The sequence below is a fragment of the Meles meles genome, chromosome 2, assembly GCF_922984935.1.
Source record: "Meles meles chromosome 2, mMelMel3.1 paternal haplotype, whole genome shotgun sequence".
NCBI classification, from domain to species: domain Eukaryota; kingdom Metazoa; phylum Chordata; class Mammalia; order Carnivora; family Mustelidae; genus Meles; species Meles meles.
Window position 1 is genome coordinate 72,318,493 of NC_060067.1, and position 20,655 is coordinate 72,339,147.

Below are 20,655 nucleotides of genomic sequence, written 5' to 3' on the forward strand. Positions count from 1 at the left end.
GCTACTCCTGAGGGGAGCAGAAGGTACTCAGCTGCATTCTTTTTCTTTCCCTCCCTCAGGTAAAACTGCTCGTGGGGCACATCAGCTTGCCAAAACAAAGGGATTGGGTTGTTAAACGATAGCCAGAATATGGTCACCGCTGGTTCTGTGTGATAGCTCTTTTTTCCCTTTTCCTTTTCTTCTTGTTTGTTTTAAACAGTGTTTCCATAACCTAAATAGGGGGAATCAGAAAAATGCAGTTTCTCATAATTGGTCCAAACATTTCAGACAAGCCCAATAGCAGAGATATCCGCCCCACCCCCACCCCCCGCCCCAGTGAGGCACTGGGCCAGTTGGCAAGGGTTACACTAGGGGAAGCTGGTGTCTGCTTAACTGGCCAACCTGATCCCCACCACACCCCAAAACACCACATTGTGACCACTGTGAGGACTTTCTGTATAGGAGACATAGAAAAAGGAGACCCCGTGGAAGGAAATAACTTGATGACGGAAGCCCAACATCACAAGGAGTGAGGGAGGTCTAGCTCAGCTCCGTGATTATTTTCCACATTGTTCATACCTCTCGGCTACTAAGTCCTTCGAGATTATTTCAAAACGCTGATTTGGAGCCATCCTTTCCAGCTTTAGCTCCTGTTCTTACTTTTTTTTTTTTTTTTTGAGAGTTTGTTTATTGGAGAGAGAGAGAACAGAAACGGGGGAAAGGGAGAGGTAGAGGAAGAAGCAGGCTCCCCACTGAGCAGGGAGCCCGATGCGGGGCTCCATCCCAGGACCCTGAGACCATGACCTGAGCTGAAGGCAGATGCTTAACCGACTGAGCCACCCAGGCGCCCCTGGTTCTTACTTTTTAAATAGTCTAGTTTTCAACCCAACTGAGTTTCTCATACATCTCATGCTACCGCTGCTCTGTCTTTACTTACATAAATTCCTTCTCCTTAGATTCTTGCTTCCAGTCTCTGCACTTCAACATTCTTCCCATCCTACAGTTTCCTAACGTCCTCCGAAAGTAACTGCTCCCTTCCTTGAATTCTATGATACTTTTATTTGTATCTCTTTATGACCCGTCCCTTTGTATGCTGTACTAACATCGCTCAATATAGTTAATGGCACCATTATCCACTGAACACTTAACTAGCCAAGCATTTATCAAACAAGTGTTTAATCCTTACAGCAACCTGGTAAGGCATTTTACTAGCCAGGATAGGCTAGGTTTTGCTGCAGCACCAACAACACCAAAAACTCTCAACTCTCAGTGGCTTAATACACAGAGATTTTTTTATGTCTTGTGTTTTACGTGAGCATCAGCAAAGAGCGTCTGCTCATGGCTGTCAGGTGATGAAGCAGTTACCATCTCAAATGTTGTGAATTTTGATAGGCCTGAAGTGAAATCTGTTATTTCTTTTTTTATCTTACTGGACAGAATTAGCCACATAGCCATAGCTACCAACAGGAGAGCCTGTAATTTTCCCATATGCTTAAAAGATGCAGAGGTAGGGGGTGCCTGGGTGGCTCAGTCGTTAAGCATCTGCCTTCGACTGAGGTCATGATCCCAGGGTCCTGGGATCGAGCCCCACATCGGGCTTCCTGCTCTGCCAGAAGCCTGCTTCTCCCTCTCCCACCCCCCTACTTGAGTTCCCTTTCTTGCTGTGTCTCTCTCTCAAATAAATAAATAAAATCTTTAAAAAAAAAAAAGGTAGCACACCAGTTGAATTGTATTAATGAGTGCCTCAGATAGGTACTAGTATCCTCATTTCATAGACAAAGAAACTAAGGCTCAGAGAAGTTAAGGGTTATCTCAGGACTGTCAGCCACAATGTGTCAAAAATGAAACTTGTTTTGCCCCCCCGCAATCCTGAGATTTTAACCTACACAGTATGGACTGTGCAGCTTCCTATCAGCCCATCAATTCTTTATTAAAAACACCTCACCAACAGGACACATGTCTGACTCATCTTTGTAGCCCCAATGCCTAGCACAATGCTCTGTATAGAGTAGTACTGTATAACTATTGTGCACTAATGAATTTGTTATTCTGTGTTAATATTCCTACTTCTTCTCAGGACTCACCATTCCAAGTAGTGAGTTCTGGTATCAGCTTTAGAAATTCTTTAACAATATACAGAAATATTCTTTTCCAGATTTTCTCACGTGTAGCTAAGAAATCCACCTTCCATACCAGACTGAAGTGCTGCTGTGTCAACCAAGTTCTTTTTTCACTAATAGGAATGGAAATAAGCTACTGGTTTGCGTAATATAGCACAGGAGAAAATGTAGAGAAATCCTATGATACATTGAATGCCTGGGTTGCTAGTTCTGGACCACAGGCATGGCATTTGGGCCAAAGATAGTGCACAAAAGAAGCCAGTGATTTCCATGCATCTTTCAAAGCCATGACTGTCAAGAGTCTGGTGGAGCTCTCATTGAATTCACCTGATTTTAGGAGCAGCTAGACAAATGGAATCCTGTAAGAAAATCAACGAGAGCAGTTTAGATTTCTTATGTCCTCTGGGGAGGAATCGCCATGCATGCATGCATGACACTGTCTGGGCTCAGCTGACATTCTGTAAGTGCCATCCTCACTGCCATTTTGGTCATTCTAACCTTGGTAATGCTCATGCTCAGATCCATAAATCAAAGTTCCCCAAATGAGATTTGCATAGAAGGAATGGCTCTGTGTGATGTCTGCCAGGCAGTCTAGGCAGAATATAGGCTCATGGATGTCCCTAATGTTCTTGCCGGGAGCCACTGGCCCCCAGAAGAAGGCAGAATTGTTTTATATTTGAGAATCTATTAAAATTAAGAAAGTGCTTTCTGAGTATGCATTACCACAGTAAGCTCACTTGCAAGGAATAATAATTAAATTGTTGTTAATCAAATCATGACTTGGGGAAAACGAACTTTCAGAATTCATTTTTTCAGCACATGCTACTGAAAGTATATCCTATTCTAGGTACTCTAGTAGGTTTTGGAGATAGAAATACTTTGACTCTGCCCTCCCAGGGTGTCTCAAACTCTGTGGCTTAGTCAGTTAAGCGTCTGACTCTTGATTTCTGCTCAGGTCATGATCTCTGGGTCATGAGATTGAGCCCTGTGTTGGGCTCCATACTGGGTATAGAGCCTGCTTAAGATTCTCTCTCTCCAGAGGAGAGGGAGTTGAGGGAAACTGAAAGGGGAGATGAACCATGAGAAACTATGGACTCTGAAAAACAACCATAGGGTTTGGAAGGGGCAGTGAGGGGGGGTGGGGTTGAGGAACCAGGTGGTGAGTAATAGGGAGGGCACGTACTGCATGGAGCACTGGGTGTGGTGCAAAAACAATGAACACTGTTACGCTGAAAATAAATAATTTAAAAAAAAAAACCTTCAGAAGGAAAAAAAAAAAAAAAGATTCTCTCTCTCCCTCTGCCCCTCACCCCTCCCTCTCTTAAAAATGAAAACAAACAAAAACCCATGATGCTTTAGCTTCTAACTTGCCAGGGAGTATTGTAAATATTTTATACTTTTCGTCCTTTTTTCTTTTACAACTTAAATTTCTTCTCAGTTTATAAAGACCTAAGTCTAAACCAGATTCTGGTTTTTTGCGGGATAAAAGGGGTTATGCATTTCAATATTAGTGCAGTCTGCCATATTGCTTAATATGGTTAGACCAATTTATGTTCCCACTGAAAGTATATGAATGTTTACCCCATTGCCAGCATGATATATTACCAAATTTAAACATAAATGCAAATTATCCACAAAAAATTTCTCATTGTTTTAATTTCCATTTTTCTTATTTTAGTTAGGAAACACTTTTGCAAATCTTTTTTTAAGACGTGAGTGTGCACAGGGGATGGGGCAGGAGAAAGGGCAGAGGGAGAGAGTCTCCAGTAGACTGTACGCTGAGTATGGAGCCTGACACGGGGCTTGATCCCACGACCCTGAGATTGTGACCTGAGCCAAAACCAAGAGTCCAGCGCTTAACTGATTGAGCCACCCAGGAGCCCCACTTTTGCAAGTGTTTTAAGGCATTTATCTGAAGTCTTAAATTCAGTTTGGGCAAAAATATCAGCAAGGAATATTCTTTCCTCAAGAGTTATTATGCATTTGTGAAAATATGTTAGAACAAATAAAACAATTTTAAGGTATCTGGATATAAGATCAACACATAATCAGTGGTTCTCAGTTCATTGGAATGGTATTAGCTAAGCAGTACCAAAACTATTTATCTTTTTTCCCTTTCTTTTTTCCTTTTGACCTCCTCACGCATCTCTCCGCCCACCACCTGCATCTTAGCAGTTTATTCTGTGTCTGTTTGTTGTCTTGCTGTTGTTGTTACTGTCTTTGTTTTTAAACTTCACATACAAGAGACATCGTACAGTATTTATCTTTCTCTGACTTACTTAATTTAGTCTAATGCTCTGCAGGTTCATCTATGTTGTCACAAATGGTGAGATTTCATTCTTTTTGTGGCTGAGTAATATATTCCATTGTGTGCATGAGACAGAGAGAGAGAGAAAACGAGAGAGAGAGAGAGAGAAAGAGAGAGAGAGAGAGTGTGTGTGTGTGTGTGTGTGTGTGTATGTGTGTGTACACCACATTTCTTTATCCATTCGTCCATTGATGGACACTTAGGTTGTTCCCATATCTTGGCTATTATAAATAATGCTGCAAGGAATATGGAGGAGCAGTTTTTTTTTTTTTTTTTGAGTTCATGTTTTCGTTTTCTTCAGATAAATACCCAGGAGTGGAATTGTTAGATTATACAATAGTCCTCTTTTTAATCTTTTGAGGAACCTCCATACTTGTTTCCACACTGGCTGCAGAAGTTTACATTCCCCCCGACAGTGTATGCTGGTTCCCTTTTCTCTACATCCTCTCCAACACTCACTATGTCTTGTATTTTTGAAAAAAGCCATCTTTTTTTTTTTTCTTTCAATCTATAAACACTTTATTTCTGCATGCACTTAGGTCATCTTTAATGAAAAAAGCCATCTTAACAGGTGTGAGGTGATATCTCATTGTGGCTTCAATTGGGATATCTCTAATGATCCGTGATATTGAGCGTCCTTTCATGTAGTCGTTGGACATCTGTGTGTCTTCTTTAGAAAAATATCTCTTCAGATCTTCAGCCCATGTTTTAATTAGATGATGTTTTGCTGTCAAGCTGTATGAATTCTTTGTATATTTTCGATATTAGTCCTTTATCAAATATGTGACTTGCATATATCTTCTCCCATTCAGTAGATTGCTTTTTTATTTTGTTGAGGTTTCCCTTGTTCTGCAGAAGCTTTTTTTAGCTTGATGTCATCTCACTTGTTTATTTTTTCTTGCTTGTTTATTTTTGCTTTTGTTGCTTTTGCCTTTGGTGTCAGATTCAAAAAATCATTGCCAAGCCCTGTGTCAGAGAACTTAGTGCCTGTGTTTTCTTTCTAGGGATTTATGGTTTCAGGTCTTATGGTTAAGTCTTTAATCCATGAGTTAGTTTTTGTGTATGGTGTAAGATAAGGGTATACTTTTCATTCTTTGGCTGTCCAATTTTCCCAGCACCATTTATCACAGAGACTGGGCTTTCCCCATTGTATATTCTTCACTTCTTTGTCATAAATTAATTGACCATATCTACATGGGTTTATATCTGGGCTCACTGTTTTGTTCCACTGATCTATATGTGTCTGTTTTTATGCCAATACCATACTGTTTCAATTATTATAGCTCTGTAATATAGTCTGAAATCAGAGAGCCTGATGCTTCCAGCTTTGTTCTTTTTCAAGATTGCTTTGGCCTCTGGGGTTTTGTGTCTGTGGATCCATATAAATTTGGGGACTATTTGTCCTTCTCTTTGAAAATTGATACTGGAATTTTGCTAGGGATTGTATTGAATCTGTACATTGCTTTGGGTAGTACAGATTTTCAACAATATTGAATTTTTCCTATCTCTGAGCACAGAATATCGTTCCATTTATTTGTGTCTTCAGTTGCTGTCATCTGTGTCTTATAATTTTCAGTGTACAGGTCTTTCACCTCCTTGGTTAAATTTATTCCTAGGTATTTTTTGGATGCAGTTACCAATAGGATTGTTTTCTTAATTTCTCTAACAATTCACTATTAGTATATAGAAATGCAGCTGATTTTTACGTACTGATTTTGTGTCTCCTGCAACTTCACTGAATTCATTTGTTCTTAACAGTTTTTTATAAAGTCTTTAGGATTTTCTATATATAATATCATGTCATCTGCAAATAGTGACATTTTTATGCCTTCCTTTCCACTTTTGATGCCATTATTTTTCTTGCCTAATTGTTCTGTCTAGGACTTTAATACTATGTTAAATAAAAGTGGCAGGAGTGGGCATCCTTGCCTTTTTCCTGATCTTAGAGGAAAACCTATCAGCTTTTCACCATTGAGTCAGCTTTTGATAGCTAACATTGTGGGTTTGTCATATATGGTCCTTATTATTTGAGGTACTTACCCTTTATACCTTCTTTGTTGAGAGTTTTTATCCCAAATGGATGTTGAATTTTGTCAGATGCTCTTTCTGCAGCATTGAGATGATCGTAAGATTTTTATCCTCCATTTTGATAATGTGGTATAACATTGAGGATTTGTAGATGTTGAACCATCCTTGCATCCTTGGAATAAATCCCACTTGATCATGGTGTATGAGCCCTTTAATGTACTGTTAAATTTGCTCTTCTGATATTTAGTTGAGGATTTTGGAATCTATGTTCATCAGGGTTATTGGCATATATATATATATATGGTATATATATAAAAAATTCTTTTTTTGTGTTTGTGGTGTCCTTTTTTGGTTTTGGTGTCAGGGCAGTTCTGGCCTTATAAAATGAGTGTGAGAGAGTTCCCTCCTCTTCTATTTTTTGGCAGAGTTTGAAAAGGATTGGTATTACTTTTACTTTGAATGTTTGGTACATTGCCCCAGTGAAACCATCTGGTCCTGGACTTTTATTTTTGGGGAAGGTTTTTTTTTTTTAGTGATTCAATCTCTTTACAATCATCAATCTGTTCAGATTTCCTACTTCATCATTATTCACTCTTGTAATTTGTACATTTCTGGAAATGTATCTATGTCTTCTACCTTGCTGAATTTTTTGGCATGAAATTATTCATAGTGGTTTCTTATGAGCCTTTGTATTTCTGTGTTATCAGCTATAACATTTCTTTCATTTCTGATTTTAGTCCTCTCCCTGTTTCTCTTGGTGAGTGCAGCTAAAGACGTGTCGATTTTGTTTATCTTTTCAAAGATGAGCTCTTAATTTCATATATCTTCTTTATTGTCCTTTTATTTTTTTTTAATATTTCATTTATTTCGGCTCTAATCTCTGTTATTTCCTTTGGTCTACTAACTTTGTGCTTCATTTGTTCTTCTTTATGTCCTTTGTCCTTTGATTATAATAACAGCCCTCTGAAGGATTATCATAAACTATCACTTTGGAGGGTTGTTACACCAATTAAAGGATATTGTCATAAAAACTGAAAGAGGGGCACCTGGGTGGCTCAGTGTGTTAAGCCGCTGCCTTCGGCTCGGGTCATGATCTCGGGGTCCTGGGATCGAGTCCCACATCAGGCTCTCTGCTCAGCAGGGAACCTGCTTCCCTCTCTCTCTCTCTCTCTGCCTACATCTCTGCCTACTTGTGATCTCTCTCTGTCAAATAAATAAATAAAAATCTTTAAAAAAAAAAAAAGGTGAAAGAAAACTGAGCCTCAGACAAGTTAAATTACTTACTCAAGGTCACAAGGCTAAGGAGTCATGGTCAAACTCTGAAATTCAGACACATACTCAGCTACTGCAACATATGTAGGAAAACAAAATAGGGCAAAAAGGAGAAGAAACTAACTCCCCTTGGCAGAGTTTGGAGGAAAGGATTGGGATGTTCAGAGAAGAGAAGGGATATCTGAGCTATGACTTGAAATGTGAGCAAGATTTGACACACCAGAGGGAAAAAAATGAGAAGAGCATTCCAGAGTTACGGTGAAACTGTGGGGTAAATGTGGGGACATAACAGAAGATGTGACAAGTGCGGATCGGGTGAGCCTTCTGTGTGCTCTGTGTTTATGCATCTTGACTCTGTGCCAGGGGTTGGGGGGGTGGGGGAGGGTCCTGAAGCATTTCAAGTCTCCAGAGTGATATCATGTTGGTATTTTAGAAAGCTAAAGCAAGCAAGGGAAACCAGACCATGTCAAGAAGAGCCCTGAAAAAAAGTTGGGTATAACTTTCTCTGGTACTTCATAATTCAAATGCAAAAATCTTGTGGGAAGGTGATAGAGCTTGCCAGCTCATCATTTACCAGATCTGCTAGGCAGTGGAGAATGGGGGAGTACAGAGCATTCAGAGGCCAATGTTATCCTCTTCCCAAATAAATCAGGCACACTAATATCTAAGTATAGTTCTGATGAGTCCATTGTTCGACAGCTTTTTCCTTCTATAGCCAAGTGAACACGCTTAAGGCACATCACTTTTCCCTTTGGTTTTGCCTGATTCCCAACCCCTGTAGCTAAGATACTGCCTCCTTAGAGCTGAATCACAAAAATTCACTGGGGAAGAATAACAATTTGAATTTTTCCACCTCCCCCACCTCAGCCCTTCCAACCCCCACCCATGACATTCAGTAGGGGAAGGAGGGTGGTGGAATGCAGAATTAGGTAAAACCACTGACTGTAGGACTGAGTTTGAGCTGTAGCTCAACAGCTTCCTCATTCTTTGGATAACTGAACTTACTTCAATGAGCTTCAGCTTATTTCTCCATAAAATGGGAATAATAATTTCTGCCTCATAGGGCTGTTATGCATTACTCATGTATATAACATGCCTGGTGCATAGTAGGCATTCAGTAACCAGTAGATACTTATTAATTTAATTAAATTAGTGTTATCCATTTAGAAACTCCAACTTCATTGACAACTTTACAAGTAAGATTCTGAGGCTATGAAGAAGTATCCTGACTACCCAGAGAAGCACTGGATATATTCTGTCTAAATAGTTAATGTTGCCTGGGTCCCTGAGTGACTCATGTTCTTTGATAACCATTTCGCTGAAGGGAGTACAACAGCTTGTACTGGTGCTAAAAGGAAAGCCACGGAATTTTAATGTCAATGTCAGGGTGACAGGGTCTGACTAAGCTTACAAAAACGAATGAGATAGAAAGGCCAAAAGGGCTCCATTCTTCATCCAGGTGGAGGAAAAAAAAAAAAAGGCCATTTAATTGGAAAAGGTGTCACACAGGAAACAAGAATTAATAAATGGGGAAACTAGCTTAACGGGGTCATTACTGCTAAAAAAAAAAAAAGGTGAGAACTTACTACTCATAATCAGCTCAGCCTCGTTATGCAGTTGTCGGCATCGTCTTTTGTCAGGTGTCTGAAGAACTTTTTCTTAAACATTTGCTTCCCTTTGATGACTAAAGAGGGAGCAGAGTTTTGGTTGATCTTCTGTTGTATTTCCAGCTTGCCAGGATTGTTATAAGATAGAATATCTTGTCCCATTGTTCCTCAGTATGGACTTTCTTACTCAGTCTTTGTTAAAAACATGGGAAGCCAGGTGCCTGGGTGGCTCAGTGGGTTAAAGCCTCTGCCTTCGGCTCAGGTCATGATCTCAGGGTCCTGGATGGAGCCCTGCATGGGGCTCTCTGCTCAGCAGGGAGCCTGCTTCTCCCTTTCTCTCTGCCTGCCTCTCTGCCTACTTGTGATCTCTGTCAAATAAATAAATAAATTTTTTTTAAAAATTTAAATAAATGGGAAGGAAGAGTGCTGTACTGTGAATCATACAAACAGGATGAGTTGACATTGACTTTGTGGTAGAGACGTTTACTCAAACATTGGTGCTTCTCACTAAAGACTGGACTCTTTCCCTACCTCTTTGTTTATTTGTTTAGCCTAGTAACTTCTATTTTTCTTTCCACTTGGAAGGAAAAATGGTTTTTGCAATCCCAATTATAAAGATACAGTCTTCATAGTTGATGGTCCACACAAGAAATATGGTGCTAGAAATAAATGAATTTTAGTTAATAACTAGCATGATCGCTCTACATGTCACTTGAGCACTCGTAGTTTTTGCCCTAGCTCTCCCTCTGATTTTTTAAAAATTTGCCTTTACTTGTTAAAATGTTAAAAGAATATTCTAAAGAGTAGTGATCAGAGTAGTAACGTAGTATCTAAAAACAAGGCGCAGTACAGCGGTATCAATAAGATTAACGGTGGCTTACAATTGAGGAGGGCCTGGAGTTAGGTTTTCAGCTTTGTAGTCGTTATTTACCCCCTACCCCAACACACACACACACACACACACACACTCACATGCGAACGCACACACGGACTCATTCACTCGCAAACTCCACGCTTTGAAGAAAATGCCACAGGTGAGCCGCTGAGTCTTGGGGATATTAAGACTTGCCCAAGACCAAAGAGCCAGAAAGCAGTGGACCCAGGAGTGTGGCTTTGCAGTGGCCTTTCTGTTGCAGTTCGCAGGGACCCGTGGAAGCCCTGGGCTCCTGCACTGGTGGAGGGCCCTTGTCTTATTCATCTTTGTACCCGGCTCCTAGCACAGAACAGAACAGAACAAGCGGGTGACGCAGCTCGTGCTGTGTTTTAGGAAGATAAATCTGGCAAGGATGAGTGGGATGAAAAGAACAGGAAAAGCTGGTGACATGGAGAGTAGTGGCAATGTTATTTTAATAATAAAGACCATCAACAAGATGAGGAGTGAGGGAGAAGCGTTGAGAATAGACGGGAAGCGGGGCGTGTGGAAGAGATTTTGCTCGAGGGAGGCCATGTGGCTTGATGACCGTGCGTAGGCGGTGAGGGGGACCAGGTCTCTGGATAAGTATCCATCCATATAGCAAATATTTCTTGACTATCACCTTGGTGCCAGGAACTATTCTAGGGGCTGGGGATATAATAGTGAATTAGGAAAATGAAGATTTTGCTCTCATGGACCTTATATTCTCGTTGGAGGACGTACTGGTCAGTGTTCTCCAGAGAATCCCACTGTATCTCACTATATTACATATCATAGGTATATAGAGAGAGAGTTTTCAAGGCATCGATTTTTCAAGAAATTAGCTTACATGATGATCACAGGGCTGGCAAGACGGGAATCCGTAGGGCAGGCCTACAGTTTAGAAACTCGAGCTGGATCTGACACCGCCGACTGGAGGCAGAATTTCTGCTTCCTCAGGAAACCTCAGTTTTGTTCTTATGGCCTTTAACTGATTGGATAAGGCCCACCTAGACTATTGGGGATAATCTCCTTTATTTAAAGTCAACCGATTGTAGGTGTTAACTTGATCTATGACATTCCCCTAGATTAGGGTTTCACTGAATGACTGGGCACTAGAGCCTAGCCAGGTTGACCCACAAAACGTAGCATCACAGAGATGTCAGAATGACAAGTTCGCAGAGAGGAATGACTCAAGGTGTTCAGGAGTCGGCTTTTGCGGGTTGGAGGCTCTAGGAAGACATCTCTGCCCGGGTAGCTGTATCTCCAGCTTACAGAGGGGGTACCTGCAGCTTGGGGATAGTAAGAGACTTCTTGAAGCTCAGACAGCTGCTAGTGACTGGCGCTCCCATCGTTCTGACGCCAGCACGTGTGCGGGGGACGCAGAGAGGCTGACTCCCCAGTACAGTCAAAAGGATCATGATGTTCGGCTTTTTTCCCCAAAGGAACACCAGTTGGTGAGCAAGTTGAGATTCAGAACTTGTTTCCGGAGAGCAGAGCCTGAACATGGGGAGGTCCGTACTGCTGTTGGGGACGGGGGGCGGAGCAGGGTGGCTTCATCCCTCTTTTGTCCCTCCCTCACTCCTGCCAGTGCCCAGCTGAGGGCTCTCGTGCCAGTCGATCGTTCTGCCTAGAACACCCTCCTTCTTCTCCCCTCCCTTTCATGCAGATAGTGTCCATGTTGCCCTCAAGTGTTTTGGCTTTGGCTCTTCATGGGGAGGGTCTTCCCTGAGTACCCCAACGGGATAGATCTCCCAGTTAGAAGCCTCCCATACTCCATGTTCTTCTAATGTGATACTTAGCACTGTTGTCATTAAGTAGTTTATTTCTATTATTTTATTAGCATCTGCTCCTCCTGTTACACTCCTGAAGGGAAAGGAGCCAAATTGCTACCATGCTCATTCCCAGATTTGAGCACGATCCTTGGCATTTATTACTTGTTGGGTGAACGGATGGAGAGAGGAACGAATGAGTGTGATACGTATCTACCAAGGAATAAATCTGCAGGCATTCCAAGCGGTCATCTGGGAACATGATAATACGTGCAAGTTGCTACTCTCCTGTTCTAATCCCCAACCTAATCCTATCCAGCCTACCGCCAACCCCAGCTTCAGAACGTGGGTTTCTTCTCAATTTCCATTTAAAAGCTGACCCTTCCCACCCTCTTCCCTCATTTAGGGGTCCCTTTGAAGCATCTGAGCAGACAGCCCTCTAACACGAAGAAAACGGTTAGAACTGTTAGAAAGAAAGAAGACGAAGGTGAGAGAGAGAGTAAACATATTCCGGGAAGAGTGCTGCACCAAGGATGAGGTCAGGGGTGGACGGAATGTCCTGCGAGGCCCTTGTATTTGGGGCAGACCACTCGCTCTCGTCTTGCCCCAGGCAGGAAGTTCTGTCTGCTTCTGCCTGTGGCCTGGAGTCTTATGAGTGAGAAGAAAAGCTTCTGACTCGAGAAGTCCCTGATGACCTCTCGGGCCCCTGGAGAGCCAAGTTGAGTGAAAGGTCAGTTAGGAGGCCCCCCTCTTGCCCCTCCTGAGTGCCCCACTTCTGCTGGTACTCAGAGAAGGCTCGCGGGCCTGGAGCATGGGCGCTGCAGGGGCGATGAGCGCGTCAGCTGTACAAACAGTCAAAGGTACAGGACGGTTCACCCCGGCTTCTGCTTCGGCAGCCAGCAGCCATCACAACGTAAAATGTCATCTGTGTTATGAAATACTTCCAGGAGCTCTGTTGCCCTTCTGTGCGACAGCCCAAATATTAATGGAAACAAGGCTTTATTTTGCAGTTGTCTTCTGACTGTGAAAAAAGAAACTTCGGATTTAGTTGCAAGTAATCGTTCTCTCTCTCTCGAGGTCTATCCTCAAAGGTCCGGGCAGGCCTCCCCGTGTCCATTCTTTCCCGCTAAGCCTTCTTCCTACTGAGAAAGAGCAAAATCTCTCTGTGTCTCCATTCTCTACATTTTCTGAAACTTGGAAGACTCAGTTGTGAATCCCAGAGGGCAGTCCTGGGATCCAGACAAAGTCTGACTGTATCAGCACCCGGTACGAGAGGCAGCTCCCTGGCCCATGGAGCTAGGAGATGGAGGTTTGAGTCTCGGCTATGCCTCTGAGTGGTCGAGTGACCTTGGACAAGTCTCTGGGCTGTGGTGGACTAGGTCGTCTCTGCAGTTACCGCCACTCTAAGATGTATGGTTCTCATTGCAGGCATCTTTTCCACAAGTCCTGTGTTGACCCCTGGCTTCTAGACCATCGCACCTGTCCCATGTGCAAGATGAACATTCTTAAAGCCCTAGGGATCCCGGTAAGCACAGCCCAGCCTACAGCATCGTGATGTGTGACTTTCTGCATTACCCCCAAAGCAGGGAGAAAACCCGGATTTTCTCTGACCCCTCCTCGGCACAGCAGAGGCTGTCATCTGATGAGCCCCCAAGAGAACGCCCATGTCTGAAACATCTCTCGTCTCACTTTCTCTCAGTCGGAGAATATCACAACCTTCTCACCACATCCCCGCCTGTGACTCGAGATGCTGCTTCTACAGCTCGTAGGCTTCTCCCCTGGGCTCCGGGGTGTGAGCGCAGGCAGGACCCAGCAGAGGCGGGATGGTCCTGGTGCCCAGTGATCGCCTCCTGTGGCATTACTCACGGCATTGTCTGCAAGGGCTTCTGCATGTCAACTGTCTGAGGCTGCCCTTTCCTGGAAAAGTCTGAAGTGCCTAGCTTTCCCGGGAAAGGAGCTCTTCTGAACAAGGGGAGGGAAAGCCAGCCACTGGGAACCTGGCCCAGAACCTCTGCTCAACTCAGGTCTCTGCAGACACCTTGAGTGAACAGGAAGGCAGAGCCAGCACCCCTTCATTCTAGGGCTGCCATCCCATTTGTGCCCTCAGTTATGTGTTTATAAAATGTAGTCTCTCCCCCAGCGCAAGGAGAACCCCACCAGCTGGCTGGCTCACTGCTCCAGGGAAGGACTTTCCCAGGACCGTATTCAAGCAAAGCCACAGCTGGTGGCTGGTGAGACACCAGCTGCTGCGGTGAGGGCAGGAAGCAAGCCAGGCCACCAAATCTGAGGGCTGCACAGAGAAGTGAAAAAAACACTGGCACTGTCTAAAGGCAGCTAGACAAACAGGATACGGAGGCCAACCTCCTCCCCATCCCCTCTGCTCTGCCGCAGCCTCTCTCTGTCACTTCTCACCACTAATGGCAGAGAATAAAGAGAATGTTAAGGGTCCCAAGATAGCACTGAAGAAGAGAGGATCAGATATCAAAGGATCTCTTTAATGCCAAAGGGCTAATTATCCTAGGACTATCAGAGTGGCTCTGTTGGAGAGGGCATACCTGAAGACTCGGAGGTCAGGCATGGGCTGAATTTTCTACCTGGTAGCAACTGCTTCCATGCCGGCTGTGTGCTGTTTTTCATGGCTGGTACACCAAACACAAATCAACTCATGGGACTGTGGCTTTGAGCTAGATTTTGAAAGCCAATGCATTAAATTTTCAGACCAGAGTTGTAAATGCATAATACGCTCAAGGTGAAAGTCAATTACAGCAGACGTGAAATATTACCAAGCACCCAACCTCTCTACCAGGCGTTGGGAGCTTAGAAAATTGAACTCAGGGTTTGCACTTCTCACATTGCTGGCTGCAGCAGATTCATACGGGGGAGCCGGGAAATGTTTTTACGTGTGTGCTTGCATGTGTGTGTGTGTCTTTAGTCTCCAACATCTGCAGAATACTTAACCGTGAAAGGTAGACAGTCACATTATCTGACCCAGTTCCTATTCCTCAGGATGTTCTCAAAGCTCCTGAATGTCAATCCCAGTGCTTCTTGGTCAGGACGATGAAACCAAACCGCTCCTGGTAGTTAAGTTTTGTACTAGATAGCATTTGACTTCAGACTTTGCCAAAGGTGGTAGGACTTCTCCAGAAGGTATTTGAGAAGGAGTTGAGAACACAGATACTGTTTTTAAAATAGAAGTATTGGGTGGCCTTTGGGCTTATTTCCAAAATTTTCACTTTTAGAAGTTTTTTTTTGTTCATGGTTCCATGCTGACCAAGTATGGAGGATGGGATTTTACTTAGCACACTGGACTTCAAGAAAAATAAACATGGGTAGCATCTTTTGGATTTTACCAGGGAGCTGGACAGGAATATGACATGTATCTGAGCGTGACCCAGAGAACAGAAAATCCTCTGGGAAGAAGAAGGCCTGTGGGCTACTTCTCAGGAAGCACCAAGGCATCTGGCTACCCTCTTGCCTCTCCAAGGCTTTTCTGTTTTTTTCCTAGAGGATGCCACTGAATTCGGGATCTGGGAGGAATTTGGAATGTTGTTCCACTCCATACTTGGCCCCTGGGTAGCTGCACCATGCCTAAACTCCAAAAAGATGATGTTTTATTGCATTCGTTTAACTTCTCCTGTCACTGGACAAGCTCACAGCCTTCTCAATTAGTAAATACTTCCGATAGCTAACTGAAACCCTTTGTATGCTGCTTACAGGGACTGTTTCATAAGTTTTCTAAATTGCTTATATTCATTCCATTCTTCAGGAAAACTGACAAGAGCTTGTCAGTCTCTAACAGTTAGTGCCTGTTGGTTCTTATCTCTGTAGCCCTTTCATGTGCCAAGTTGATCAATACATGTCTTGAAGTCTCATTGCCCTTCAGAGTCTGAAGGCTGTTGGTCACAGAATCGTATTTATGAAATTCAGTCTGGTCCTCCTTTGAACAGTGCCCACTCACCAAGGCCTCAGTGTTCATCTTGGTCAACCGAGTTGTCTAGTTACAGGTGGTAAGGGTTTTTTTGGGCTCGTTTTTGCTTTTGGTTGTCTTTAACTTAGTATCCTTGTATGCACCTGTGTTATAAGGCAAATCCATGTAAGTTGAAAGGTGGAACCTGGGGACATTTTGATTTTGTAAGTGGATATCTCTCAAATGAGCTAACGAACGAAAGCTTGCCGATTATGAAGTTCCCATTACAGTGGGATACAGGCATAAATACCTACAAAGTGTCACAAAGAAGCTACCTTTACAAATGTCTTTATTACATCTTACCAAGAGAAACAAAGTACTGGGGCACCTGGGTGGCACAGTGAGTTACGCATTCTACTCTTGATTTCAGCTCAGGTCATGATCTCAGGGTTGTGAGATCAAGCCCTGCATCTCGAGTAGTGCTTGGGATTCTCCCTCTCTCTCTGCCCTTCCTCTGCGTGCACAATCTCTCTCTCTCTCTCTCAAATAAATAAATAAAACTTTAAGAGAGAGAGAGAAATAAAATACTGACTGTAAAGGAGCAGGGGGCCCTTTCTTTCTTTCTTTTTTTTTTTTTAAGATTTAATTTATTTATTTAACACACAGAGATCACAAAAGGGCAGAGAGGCAGGAAGAGGGGAGCAGGCTCTGTGCCGAGCAGAGAGCCCAGTACAGGGCTCGATCCCAGTACCCTGAAATCATGACCTGAGCCGAAGGCAAGAGGCTTAACCCACTGAGCCACCTAGGCACCCCCAGGGGGCCCTTTCTTGTCCGAAGTGTTTTCACCCTTTTACCTACACAACAGTGCTTCACGTTCTTTTCTCTCCTGTCAGGTCTAGGTGTGTCTTTGTAGAGGACAGAACAGAGGTCTCAGTGAGTCCTCCTACAAGATACTGTGACACCGAGGCCATTCGTATCCCAGCAAACACCTTCTCCAATCACTCTTGTCCTGACATGAATAGGATAATAGTTATTAAATAGAAATTCCATGTAGCTGGGGTATTCCCAAGTTCCTGACTGTTTAGAGATTGATTTATTTGAGGCGTTTCCCCATGCTCACCTGAATCTGAAGACCCATACCGTATTCACTCGCAGATGGTATTTGACATCTCTGCTAAACATATGACTGTCATTTCTCTTAGAGGTCTATAAATTGGGTTTCTTTTCAGAATATCTATTTGATGAACCACTTAGGGTGGACATAAACTGTGAGTTTCTGTAAATTGTGGTCTATTAAATATTATAGCTAAGCCAAATTATTCACACGTGCCACCATTAACAGTCTCACTGAGCTAATTAGCTCTTTCTCTTTTCCCCTTCTGTTAAGGATATGATACTGTTCCTACTAGTCCACAAAGTAAAAGAAACACTCTACATCAAAATTAATGACTTTTTTTTAAAGAAAAGAGATAAAACGAATGATATCAACAAGAGAAGTCAACATTTTGAAAAATAAGTCAGTTGTTACCACATCTACGACTGCATCCAGATGCTCTGGATGAAAGACCGACCAGCAGAGTATTCTCATCATGAAATCTTTTCTTCCTTGACACCCCACACCCAATCAGTTTTGCTTTTAAGGGTTTTTATATACTGTAGGGGAAGAAAAAAACATGGTTTTTCCTTCTACCCTCCTAGGTTCTCCTGCTGGGGTCCTGTAAATGAGACTAGAAAAAGATGACCACGAGAAGAGGCCCCTGGGTGGCCCAGTAGGTTAAGCGTCTGCCTTCAGCTCAGGTCATAATCATAGGGTCCTGGGATAGAGTCCCACATTGGGTTCCTTCCTCCGCAAGGAGCCTGCTTCTCCTCCCTCTGCCTGCCGCTCCCCCTCTTGTGCTCTCTTGCTCTCTCTCTGTCATGTAAACAAACAAACAAACAAACAAGAAATAAACAAGATTTTCAAGAGAAAAACAACCAGACATTTATTTACTCACATGTGCATTGTCCATGCATATAGGAGTATGTAGGGATGAGTAAGTCAAAAGGGCGGTCAGAACTTAGACATAGCATCTTCATGAAAGAACAAATTTTTAGAGAAGTGACAAGACAAAGGAAAAGGACCTTGAGCTTCTAGGGCAGCAGATTCTGAGAAAGTACATATATTGAGGGAAACTAATGACAGATAAGAGCGTGGTAATGAGGTATGTTATTACAGACCCATTTGGCATCAACTCTCAGACTCTGGTAATAAGAATGTTCTTCTCTTCCTGGTACAAGGAGGGAAGCCACCTTCCCTCCTTGTACCAGGAGGGTACAAGGGACAAATTTGTGTCCTACTTTTAGGCAGATGGGAGGACAGAGACCATTTCTTTATCTGCTTCTTCTCCACTGTGTTTAACTCAAAATAATCTTTACGCCAACGGTGGATGTGGGGTGACACGTTCTGCTGCTCTTGAACAGCATACCTTACCTCTCTGCACAGAACCTGACCGTTTTTAAAAGCATTTTCTCAAATCTTCCCTTCGTTGATCTAGGGCAGATACTAACATTCCCAGCTTCTCATAGTAGTAAACTGAGACTCCAATAAAATATTCAAATGGACGTTTGCTGAGCACCTAATAATTGTCAGACACTATATGAGGGCTTGGAATTTAAGATCAACATGATGTAGTGGCTTCACTCCAAAAAGCTTATATCCCATTTATATGGGGGATCTAAAAACTGAGCTCATAGAAACAGAGAACAGACTGGTAGTTGCCAGAGGCCGGAGGTTGTGGTGGGGGTGGAGAGGGTGAAGGTGATCAAGTTATAAGACAAATAAATCCTGGGGGTGTAAGGTGCAGCACGGTAACAATCTTGTATTGTATATTTGAAAGTTGCTAAGAATGTAGATCTTAAAAGTTCTCATTACAAGAACAAACGTGTAACTATATGGGATAATGGATATCGACTAAACCTATGTGTTAATCATTTTCCAGTGTATATGTGTGTATCAAATCATCCTGTTGTCTAAACTACCACAGTGCTACGTGTCAATTATATCTAAATAAAACTGGGCAGGAAAGAAAACTTGTGAACTAGTAGAGAGAGACAAAGACAAGCACAGTTACAAATAGACCATAAATGCCTACAAAGTGTCACAGTATGGAGGATGCTATCTGGGAGAGAACATCACTTAGAGAAGATGCCATTTGGCCTGGGAATTGAAGGATAGTTAGGAATTCACCACGGCTATTTGGAGACCTAGAGAAAGAAAAGGGGGTGGGGGTGATGGGGGCTGAGCAGAGGAACAGCATTAGCTAAAGCCCTGAGATAGTGAATATATGGTCTGTGTTTCCAAGGGCCGAGGGGAGGTCAGAAAACTGGCTGGGGTGAGGGTGTAGAGACCCTGTATTGCCCCACTAAGGACGTTATAATTCATTCTTTAAGAGAAAAGAAGAATCATACCTTTTTTTTTTTTTATAAGATTTTCTTTATTTATTTGAGAAAGTGAGAGAGAGAAAGCATGAGAGGGGGAGGGTCAGAGGGAGAAGGAGACTCCCCACTGAGCAGGGAGCCCAACATGGGACTCTATCTTGGGATTTGATCCTGGGACTCCAGAATCATGACCTGAGCCAAAGGCAGAGGCTTAACCAACTGAGACACTCAGGTGCCCCATTTTCTGTTTGTTTGTTTGTCTTTTTTTTTTTTTTATAAGATTCTATTTATTTGACAGACAGAGATCACAAGTAGGCAGAAAGACAGGCAGAGAGAGAGCAGGGGAAGCAGGCTCCCTACTGAGCAGAAAGCCCAATGCAGGGCTAGATCCCAGAACCCTGGGATCATGACCTGAGCTGAGGGCAGAGGCTTCACCTACTGAGCCATCCAGGCACCCCTGTTTGTTTGTCTTTTAAAGAGTGCTCTGGTGAGAAAGTAAAGAATGGAATACACCAGGGAAGAAACTGTAAGGAAATAGGGAGGCTGGAAATGGAGAGAGAAAATTACCTGCTCATGCCCAGTATTATGATCTCTAAGTTCAGTAAACATGGTGGGTTGGTCATTCAATGTACTGACTTTTGATAGCTTGAGTTTCAATGAATTGGCTCACTTCCCATAGAGATGAAGAAGGTGACATGAAGTGAAAATACAGAGAAAGAAGAAATGAGCTGAATTTGAGTTTTTTATGAGGTTGATGGAAATTTCCAGCTGACTATTGGAAACACAGGTGTGCAGCTTGGGAGGCTGGTGTAAGACTAGAAAGTTGGGACAAGAGTCCCCCACTTTGGGTTCCTTGCTTTGTGCTCCCAGTGAGTCCATGAGTTATAGATTTTCCCTTCAGGTGAACTTCACACACCGTGTAGTCATTGTGATGTTAATTCAATCAGTGCCGATCTAGAATATTCCCCACCTAATCCTGCCTGTCCTGATCTGCATCCATTACGAGTGCAAAACCAAATTTAACTCATAGCTATTCTTAATATATCTCAACACTGTATCTCTGCAACACCATCTTTTAAAAATAATTTTGGAGGTTAGAAAGAGGCATAACAACTGAAAATCATCTTAAAAGTTGTTTGTGGAAGACGTATAAATATATTCAATACTATTTCAAATAACAGAACTAAGACCAAAGAGGAAAAACTTGCAACGGGTAAGATTTTGCCCCATGGTAGAATAGTCTAACAAGGCTAGCCAACACAGGTTGCCTTGCAAAGCAGAGAGCTCCCCATTTTTTTGTTCTTCAAGTGAGGCTGTCAGAGATACGACGATGAGGGCCTGGAGGGAGAGGAA

General features: G+C 42.9%; 1 protein-coding gene across 1 annotated transcript in view; it reads left to right on the plus strand.

Moving 5' to 3' along the window:
* The window catches only part of RNF150 (ring finger protein 150), a 274,139-nt gene that overhangs the window by 202,861 nt on the left and 50,623 nt on the right, over positions 1-20,655 (plus strand). Inside the window, exon 5 of the mRNA XM_045997796.1 lies at positions 13,407-13,503. Within this exon, the coding sequence (XP_045853752.1) occupies positions 13,407-13,503 (97 nt within the window). The remainder of the gene's footprint in view (positions 1-13,406; positions 13,504-20,655) is intronic.